At 51.3% G+C, this 10,320-nt stretch overlaps 1 protein-coding gene across 1 annotated transcript; it reads right to left on the bottom strand.

The window, feature by feature from the left end:
- Positions 1-649: 649 nt before the first annotated feature.
- RHCG (Rh family C glycoprotein) lies at positions 650-8,973 on the bottom strand. The gene is made up of 10 exons (XM_008491969.2): positions 8,743-8,973; positions 5,294-5,480; positions 4,676-4,826; positions 3,797-3,944; positions 3,222-3,388; positions 2,408-2,545; positions 1,921-2,057; positions 1,272-1,396; positions 832-905; positions 650-720 (listed from the first exon to the last, which is right to left on the bottom strand). The coding sequence occupies exons 1-10, from the start codon at positions 8,951-8,953 to the stop codon at positions 655-657; spliced, it is 1,404 nt and encodes a 467-aa protein (XP_008490191.2). The 5' UTR covers positions 8,954-8,973; the 3' UTR covers positions 650-654.
- Positions 8,974-10,320: the final 1,347 nt, after the last annotated feature.

Raw genomic sequence — 10,320 nt, 5'->3', positions numbered from 1 at the left:
ACTGCACCCCGCACCCACCCCTGAAAATCATAGAATCATAGAATCGGCTGGGTTGGAAGGGACCTCTGAGATCATCAAGTCCAACACTTGATCCACTACCACTGTGGTTACAAGACCATGGCACTAAGTGCCACATGCAGTCTCTTTTTAAATATCTCCAGGAATCCACTACTTCCCTGGGCAAGCCCATTCCAATGTCTGAAAAAAAAAAAGCACCAGCCCAGTCTGTGCTTCCCAGAGGGACTCAGCCATGGCAGTTCTGGCTACTGCCCCCAGCTGCTGTACCTCAGGGTGCCAGGTCCTAAGCCTGGGCTCTCCCCACATCTTCATGGCTCCTACATTCACTTTGTGCCCCGCTGCCTCCGCTCTACCCTCAGCAGCCAAGAACCACTCAGTGCTGCAGCTCCACTACTCACGCAAGGAAGCGCAGGCTTGGAAAGAAAACCACGTTTTTTATTTTATTCACAACAGCTCGTTACAAAAGCCGGAGAGAAGGCCTGGGCCGAGTGCCGGCGATCACGGGGAAAAAACCATCCCCAACCCCACAGGAGCAGGGTCCGGGGTCCTGTGGTGGCGTGGGCGGGAAGATGGCGGGCGGGCAGGTCCTGAAGAGGCGGCGGTCCCGGCGGGGGTCAGCGGAGGGCAGGGAGCGGCTCAGGGCGAGGCGGGTTTGTCGGGGTTGTGCATGTGGTACGCATCGCCCTCCTCATCCTCCGGCACCTGCGGATGGCAAAACCCCCTCAGGCTGCGGGCCCACAGCGCCATCTTGTGCCTCTCGCCCCGCTCCCGCCGGCGGCCTCGGCCTCGCAGCCCGCCCGCTCCTCGCCTCACCTCCCAGTAAACGTCGTCCTCAAAGCAGTTTTCGGCGGCGGCATCGCCCCAGATAGGAAGCTTCAGGATGGCCCCTGGAAGCAGTCGGGCAGGGCGGTGGTCAGGCGGTCGGAATGCCGTGTGGGATGCAGGCAGGGTGTGGATGGCCGGAGCCCTCCCATCCCGGCAGCAAAGGGGGCAAACGCAGCTCTGGCACGGTGCTGGGTGCTGGTTCCCATTTCCTCCAGACCCATGGAAGTTTGCTCCCCCCACAGGGCAGCCTGTTTTCCCCTTCTCCTGTGGGCTTTGGGACCATCCCGATGCAGCGTGTCCCAAGGGATGTGAGCAAGGCAGAGGCTGCAACCCTTGCAAAGCCGGTGGGAAGGACACATCCAGCCACGGGCAGGATATGTGGATGCCTCTATTTCATCATTCCCTCTCCATGCCCCCCTCCTGCTTACCCACAAGGGCCCCCCCGGCAAAAGCCATCAGCAGAGACACCAAAATGCCGGCCGCCTGGAACCCTCCCTGGACACTGGCTGTCCGTGTCTGGTATGTGCCAGTAAAGTCAAAGGTCTTGATGAACCTGTCAAGGTCAGAAATGGCAAGGATTGCTTCTGGCAGGAGATCCTCTCCAGCTCTTCTCCCTGCTCCCTCGGGGACTCCTCCCGAGCCCTATCCCTCATCTGCAATGGACCAGGTGAGTGTTGCAACGATGCAAAACACAGCTCACTTCCCTCTCCTCTGGCCCCTGGCAAATTTTTACCTAGGAGGAGTCTAAAACATAAACATTTCTTATATGTTTCAGACCTTCAGCCTTACCTGAACCCCCCAAACAATGCAGGAATGGAGAAGCACTTCCCCACCCACCATGCTCCAAAATTATGCCAGGATGCAAGGCTATGGCTCACTTTTTGAAACCACCAGAAGTCAGCTGCAAGATAAGTCTTTTACACATTAATAAGCCAAATGCATTCAGTCCATCACATGTTTTTGAGGGGGGGAGGGGCAATTCTGGATAATTAGTAAGGGCTGCTAATTGTTCCTCACTCCCAGCCTAGGGAGCCCCAGGTCAAATCTATTCCCATGGAGAGTTTCAAGCTGTCTTACCCTTCTTTTCCATACATATCCTCTGTGGCTGCAGCTGCAGTGATGGCCCCCACAATGCCCCCAATAAGGCCAGGCATGGCATGGAGGTTGTGAATGCCACATGTATCCTGAATGTGCAACTTCGATTCCAAAAAAGGCTGAGGAAAGGGGAGGCAAGAGAGATCAGGGACATGAGCATAACCTTGGAAAGGATTAGTTCCTTCCATGGAGGACTGGGGTAAGAAAAGAAAGGTGATACTGTCCCATTAAAGAGCTAAAGGCTTGTAGACAAAGGTATGAGCCAAGCTCAAGATAAAATAACAACATATCCACCAGACACTCTCCTGTTGGGAGAACCTTCCTGAGCGTTTTGGGGCAATGAATGGGAGTCAGAAATGAATCTCTGTAAGGGACAGTGGAAAGCAAGAACCATTAAAAGGAAGTGAATCCATTCCTGGTCTCCTTAGGATGACCAGGGTGGGCAGACCCTGAGAGCTGCAGCACTCACCGTGAGGTAGACATACCCCACTGTGGACACGATGCCACAGATGAACCCAACAATGAGGGAGCCATATGGAGGCAGCATCATCTCTGCACTGGTGCCCACGGCCACGCCGCCTGCCAGCGTTGCATTCTGGATGTGGACCTGCAGAAGTTAAGGACTCTGTCTCGCCATCCCTGGGGAGATGGCAATTGCTCAGGGTTGGGACAAATGGCAAGGAGGAAAATCAGCTCTGAAAATGCTGGCAGAGGAAATAGCAGGGCCCGTTTTCCTGCTTGTTGGTGAAAAACAAGAAAAGAATAGGCAGCCTCTGTCTGTAGCACAGGCGCACAGAGACTCCCACTCCCCGTACCACACACATTCTTTGCATCCACAAATCTGGGTGGGGAGTTGTGATGAGATGGAAATTGTCTCATCCATGTGTCATGCAAGCTCTGCTGTCACAGAGACATGTCACCCACACACATAACACATACAAGTCAGCCCCCCGATTGCTCACGAGCTGCCACACAGACCCTGCTCAGCTTGCTGAAGAGTGCTGCCAAAACATGGCTCTGCAACAGGACCATCAGTAGCTCCCTGGGCAGAGCAAGTCCTGTCCCTGCTGTGACTCAGTCCCTGCACCTCAGGCACTGCAGGACTCGCTCCACATCTGCTTCCCAAAAAGCCTCTGGGTTTCTGCCTCAGTGCTGGTTGTACCACTGACACCTTGAAACTCAACATCTTTTCAGGGAAGGACAAGTGTCAGAGGCTTCCTGGACCCTAGATCAACCTCATTGTAAGTCCCTGGGCAGCACAGGGCTCTCTGCTTCCAGCTTACCATGTCAAGCTTTCCCTTCTTCTGCAGCATGCTGGAAAAGGCCATTGTGGTGAGGACACAAGCAGCCAGTGAGCAGTACGTGTTAATGGCAGCCCGGTGCTGGGCATCCCCATGGTCAGAAACTGCTGAGTTAAAACTGGGCCAGTACATCCATAGATACAGGGTACCTGGTGGGATGGGGAGTAGGGAAAGAAGAAGAGAGGGGAAAGAAAGAATAGAGGGATTATAAAAAAAAAAACAAAACAAAACCTGAAGAAGATATTTCCACACAGGGAGGAATTCAATTGCCTAGACCTACTGCCCCAGAACTGTTGCCCCCCATGATAGGATGAGCAACATGAAGGGCTGGCAGAGAGAGGGATCCAAACTGTGTCCCTGTCTTCTCAGGCATCATCTTAGCCCAGCCACTGATGAAGGGAGCTGAGTATCTCTGAGAGGCAGAAAGCAAGGATACAGAGCTCCTCAGCCCCAGATCCTGGTTTCATATGGGTTTTCCCAGAGACACAGGAGTGACCATCCCTCTGCAGCCCAGTGGTCCACATCTAACAGTACCCCTGAGGCAGGAGGTGACTCACCAATCATAGCAAAGAGGTCAGAGTGGTACACAGAACCCTGCTTGTCCTTACACTGCTCCAGGTTGGGTCTGTAGAGGATGCGTGTCACTGTGAGGCCAAAGTAGGCTCCAAAGGTGTGAATAGTCATGGAGCCACCAGCATCCTTAACCTGCAGCCACGGGGAAACAGAATGTTAATTTCTGCAATTGCCATTTGCCTTAGATCTGGTTTGCATCATGCCCAGCTTGCCTGCCCACCCATCCAACCAGCTTGCACTCAGTCATCAGAAAGGAGGGACAAAAATGCTCTGCTCTTGCTATCTATCCTGCTCACTTGGTCCTGTGCATGGCCATACTGCTCCTCTTAGCTTGCCCCTGGAAGGCACTGAAGCAGAGGGGAGTTTCCCAATGGCAAGCAGGTTGCAGAGGTAGCCAGGTTGCACTCAGCTCTTCTGGGAGCTCATTTGTTTCCCAGCCCTCCAAGCTCTCTCTTAGGCAGCAAAAACCCTGACTCTATCAGCAGGCATCTCATCCTCTTCATCATTTGATTTCCTTCTACAATGTCCATATTCCAGCAGGGAAAATAGATGAAAGTGAAATCTCAGGCACAAAGAGCTGTCCCTTTATGCTAAGACTCCCTGTCTGCCTCAGTAACCACTGTGAAGGGACCCAGTGCTCTTGAATTGCCAGGCTTCTGTGTAAAACTCTGGGAGATTTCTCTTCTCAGGGAAGTGCCCCCCACTGATCCCCTCTTTTCTCATCTGTCTACTTTTTCTGCCTGAATTCTTGCATTTCAAATGTCTATGAAAGCAGTGGCTTGGTGGAGCTATAGCAAAGGGAGACAATAGAGACATGCAAAGGGGAAGGAGCAGAACCAAGTGGGTGCTGCCTAAAGCCTTACGTGGAGCAGGTTGAGGAGGATGTACTCATTCACTGAGAAGAGTGTGACTTGAAGCAAAGTCATGACAAGGAGCTGTATGGGGCTGCTTTTGCCCAGGATGGCCCCAAAGGCAATGCATACAGAGCCCACACAGAAATCAGCGTTGATCAGGCTGAAATAGGAGAAAGATAATTGTGGTTTAATGAGGAAATACCCTTCCATAACTCACCCTCACCCACCCTCAGCTCTAGAGATCCCACCTGAAGATGAATGGGTGATTTAGGAGCCGGCCCTGGATTTCCCACTGACCTTCCTCCCACCCAGACAGGTCCAGGAAAGGTGCTTTCCCCAAAATTGTTTAAATAATGTGGATTATGTATGGTTTCAGCACTGGTGTTTCAGCACTGGAACTAAGGGGTGATGTTTATCTCACATTTCCCCTTGGGCAGTCCCACCATAATTCCAAATACCTTTGGGCTAAAAGGTGTAAAGGAAGTGAAAGTATGCAGAGGGAAGGCAACATTTTGGAGATTTGTTGCACATAACAGAGGGACGGGTTCTGGTAGCTGCTTGGCTCTTTTACCAGCCCTTCCACTGCCCTGTCAAGAGGAGGCATCCCAGAGCCCATCTGCTCCTTACTTCTCCACTCCAATGAGGATCTTCCCACTCTTGAAAGAGTGGAACCAGCCTTGCATCAGGAGAGCCCACTGGATGCCAAAGGCAGCAAGGAGGAAATTGAAACCCACAGCTCCGAATCCATAACGCTTGAGGAATGTCATAAGGAATCCAAAGCCCACAAAGATCATCACATGGACATCCTGGAAAGCTGTGCAGAGGGAAAGTACCATCAATTCAGTGGGAAAGGCAGGGCTGCAAGTGCAGTTCAGCATCAGGACTGAAAGTAACCACATCAGTGTCAGCAGGGGTGGAAATCATAAGAAAATGTTTTTCCCATGGCCCCACATTTCAAGTCTGAAAATGGCTCAGCTTTTGGAAACTGGCTGTTGCTTAAAAAGCTCAGCCTTGAAAGTAAAAGAGTTGTGTGTAAGAGAAGACTGTAGACCAATGGAGTGTACAAAGAAAAACATTCTTCTATTCAGATTAGTTTTTCTCCTTTTGTAAAAAAAACTTCAGAAAATGTCATGAACAGTGACATTTTGTTAAAAACACAAGAATGGTCATTCTGGGCAGGTCCATCCAATATAAGGTCCTGGTGACAGCTCAGAGCAAGAAGAGTACCAGAACAAGAGAAGTTTACAAATACATTTTTAAATGAAGATGAAATGAGTGGCAAAATATCCTTGAGACCAGGATCCCACCTTGTGAGATTGTGAGCGCTTAAACCAGAGAGACCCAGTTCTTCCCACAAATGCTCACACCTGTGAACTTGAGCCTCTCAGATGCCCTTCCCTGGGGGAAAAACCGAACCTGCTTGAGCCACTTGAAAGGCTTCTTAGTGCAGCAAACCTGCTGTACTTTTTAATGCTGCACGTTTCTAGCAGATAAACATCACTGTGCAATTTAGTGAGCTGAAACACTGCATACTTACAAACTGAACCAAGCACACTGGGGGCCACTCTGCCCATGAAAGGAGACCTAAGGCTGTGTGCCCCTGATGAGAGACTCCCACCAGCAAACCCACACTGTAGAAGTGCAGCACTGAAGGAGCTACACCAATGAGTTTTGCATTAAGCAGTGCCCAAACCATTATAGCCACTGTAACCAGCACCTCAGAGAAGGCTTAAGCTCAGGGCAAAGGAAATTCAGTGACTGAGAATCTGTTCTACCCTGAACCTTTGCTGAAATCCAGCAGCAGTGTATTGTGTCTGCTGCTTGCACTAAGGGTTGAGTGAGAATGCAGGTGAGGTGTAGCTCTGCAGAAGCCCTGGCTTTTGTGTCTTGGTGCTTTATAAGATCTTGCAGCTTGTTTAAGGCCATGCATTGGGGCAGGCTCCAACAATGTTGTGCCATGTTGCAGGGACAGGTTAATTGGCTGGGTTTTAAAAATGCCCCCCATGTCTATGAAATCATGCATAAGAAAAGGAAGGAGACCAGATCTGCAGCTGTCATTGTATAGCAGATGTCTCTTCAAAAGCACTTCTCTGCATGTCCTAAGAACCAGTCTTCCTGACTGGTTTTACTGTACCATCCCACAGCCTTTCCCTCTTCAGATGTATTTATTCTCCCCACCCCTCTTCTCCAGTGTAAGCAGCACAGTACACAGATATAATTATCTGATGCCACTTGTGTTATATATTCTCACTTTCATCTGAAAAAGTCAGTTGAAAGCTGGGGACAGTGTGACCTCCATAAACAGAGGATCCCCACTGTGTGGAAGACCATGAACCAACCCTGGAAGAAGAAGAGGTCTTCCTTCAAACTGCACCCAGTCTAAAGCCCTTTTCTAACCCTTGAATTTGTTTTCCCATGGGAAATAAACCACTGGTATCAATCAGAGACAGCCCAGGTGCTGCCATACCCTTAAGGTTTTGTGACCCTGCTTTCTGGGGGGACAATTGCTGTCACTGTTGAGAGGAAGTGTTTGGGCTTTGGAAATGCTACCTGTGCCAAAGTATCTAATTTCTTTTCTGTAGAGAGCAGATATGTCACCCATAGCAAATACCAATGTTCAATACAAAATGAGAAGGAATTGTCTCAGCAAGTGGACCTGGCAATGGGCACCACTGATACAACTTTACATAGTCTCCTCTCTGCCTGCCTTCCCAATCATCTCTGCACTTGGAGGACCTGTCAGTTCTATTACTCCTAGCCCATTGCCATTGCAAACTGTCCCTATGGACAGCAGTGCTCACAGACACAGTAATCTACTGGTTCTTGGGCATTTAATCACCACACTGTCTACTGGGTGGACACAGGGATCAATATGCCAGAGCTTGGTCACCTTCCCATGTTTGTCCATTTTTGCAGAAAGAGAGTATTTCTGATTAGACCATGGAGAAAAACCCTCTATGCTCTTGGGCATGTGAATCCTTCCTCAGGTCTGAAACCAAACTGTAATTCAAAGCTAAACTGAGCTAACCAGTTGCTCTTAGGTTGGTTTAGTTGTGTAAATCCATGCAGCCATCTGAGGGGCAATGTTTGGCGCTGTGGAGCAGGGGTAGGTTATCAAGGCAGGAGAGATTTCATGTCACCTCATGACTCCTGATATCATCTCAGCACATCAGTGATGGGGGCAGCCCTCAGGCAGTGCTGGAGCTTCATGCCAACCCGCATGGGCTTAGTCACAAGGGTAGATCTCAAGGGAGAGCCCAGCACAGCCATGGCCATACACTGACCCAGAGGCTGGCTGAGTCCCAGGTTTCTGTAAGCAAATCCTTTTCTGAACTAGCTAATCCTCAGCAGCTACAGGTTTCTATAGCTGCTTTGATTTAGCAAGTGTTTTGATGGAAATGTTCTAAATAGATGCATGACTCAGGCCTGCTGCTTCCTTGGAAACAATTGCCTACAGAAGCAGCCTGTTCTGAATGGTTCTCAAAGATGACCAGCCCTGGAAATCAAAGCCAGCCAGAGGGACTGCCTGGCCAGAAGGGCTCTAACCACCTGAATAATCCCCCTGGCACTACAATGCAGAGACCTAAAAGCCCTGGGAAGCTGGCAGGTTAGGAGGACTCTGGCATCAAAATGCCAGTAGCTAAAGAGTAATTTACTAGTGAGGGGGAGGGTGTAGGAAGGGGAGGAAGATGTCACAGGATCTTGACAGCCGTTCCTCCGTATGCACAGAAAAGCTTGCTCTGATCCAGAGCTGAGGGAGGAGGCAGCAAGCCAAAACTTGCAGGGTGGTGGGAACACGTCAGCCCTATTCCTGGAAAAAAGACATCATGTACTGGTGTCACGGTACCCTGCTGACAGAGCCCCAAGAGCACTGAAGGGGCCCTGAGGCTTTTCTCTTGGTGTACCCAGACCAGCCTCAAGGCAAGAGCCCAACTTCCCAACAACTGGTGGAGACATGACCTCTGACAGCCTTTGCCCTGGGATGGGCTGGGTGTGATGACTTGGGATGCGATGGATGGGGACCAGCCAGCACCAGGAATACTCTCGAATACTTGGGAGGCTTCCCAAATACTCACATGGATATCGGAAGTAGAAATCATTCTCTATGTCACTGGTCAGGTTCATCTCTTGCTTCTCTTTCTCCCAGTGTGCATCAGCTTCGGGGCTGAAGCGCACGAAGACCCCGAAGAGGACAATCATGGCCACCTCCCAGAGGAGGCAGACGAGTGGCAGCCGCCAGCGCATGGACGTGTTCTTCACCATCCCCTGGTGCCTCGGCCGCTCCATCCACAGGGATCCCCGGGATCCTGGCAGACCATCCAGCCAAGGCCGGCCACATACACGGGTCAGAGAGGGTGAGGAAGAGCCCAGGGAGGTGCCCTCAGCAGGATCACGTTTCAGAGTTGGAGTTTCAAGCAGGATCACTTCTCTCACCCTCCTTCATCTCTGGGAGGAGGGACAGAGCTCAGCACCTTTTCTCCCAGCTGCTCTGAGCACCTCTGAGCCCTGCCTCCCCGGGGAAGAGTGGATGTGGAGGCCACTGAGAGATGGGAGTGGAGCCTGTGTGTCCTGCCCCCTGCTCTGCCCAGCCCCGCACCCTTTCCCTTCCCCTTGCAAAAGTACTCTGACTACCCCTGGGCATCTGCACCCCTCTGGGTACTCTGCACCCCTGGGCATCCTCCTTCTGTGTTGGGTGCTCTCCTTGCCAACACCCCCAGCTCTGCAACCACCCTTCCCCAGATTTCACTGAGGGTGAAGGCAGGGTGATTCCCCTTGCTTTAGCTCTCAGCTGTCCTCCTGTCTCTCAGCAGCAGCCCGAGGAGGGCCCTTTGTCCTGGGGTGAGACCATCCTGCTCCTCACTTTGCAGCCTGCATCCTTACAGTCAGTGGGCACCATGCGAGCCATGGTGGAGGTGAGGAGGGAAAGGCTCTATGCAGGGCAACTCTGTTTCCTCCCACAAGCCTTACTCCCAGGTGTGGAGATGGAGGGACACAGCCCTGCTGCAGCAGGGGTCTGCCCAGGGCTGCCCATCCCTAAACAGAGCAGCTTGCTCCCTTTGACCAAGAACAAATGGGCTGAGGACCAGAAGATGTGTGGTGGGTCTCCCCACATTGCTGCCAAAGCATCCTGCATCACTAGAATGGGCACAGGTCCTGCTGTTTGCTTTTGGAAAAGCAGTCTGTGTGGCAATCCCAGAAGGAAGAGGAAGGTGTATGCTTCAGACCAAAAGCCAGGATCATGCACTCAAGCACAGACATGTGATAGCCCTGCCAAGGATGCCAGATATCTATAAGGACATTCAAGTGACACATGTCCCATCATTTCCCACAGTGATTTACCCAGCAAGACAAGCTGGGGTGGGACAGCATGAACTAGGGCAGTACTCTGAGATGGTGCTGGAGACCCCAGTGCTGCAGAGTGCCCTCCTCTGGTACAGGGCTTCCTTTTATTAAAAAACATAAACACAATGCTCCTTTTCCCCCTAGAGTTTCAAACCATGTGCTCTTTCCCCAAAGAGCCAGGCAAGTCCTTCAAATGGATCCCAGCTGCTTCCTCTGCCTGTAGATCACCAAGGTGCCTGTCAGTCTTCAAGAGATGAAAAACTGCAGCCCAAGGAAGCTGCCCAGATTTGCTGATGGCATCTAATTGTGGC

Source organism: Calypte anna, chromosome 10 (genome assembly GCF_003957555.1).
Source record: "Calypte anna isolate BGI_N300 chromosome 10, bCalAnn1_v1.p, whole genome shotgun sequence".
In the NCBI taxonomy this organism is placed as follows: Eukaryota; Metazoa; Chordata; class Aves; order Apodiformes; family Trochilidae; genus Calypte; species Calypte anna.
The sequence above is the reverse complement of the archived record's forward strand: the minus strand, read 5'-3'. Positions and strand labels throughout refer to the sequence as shown.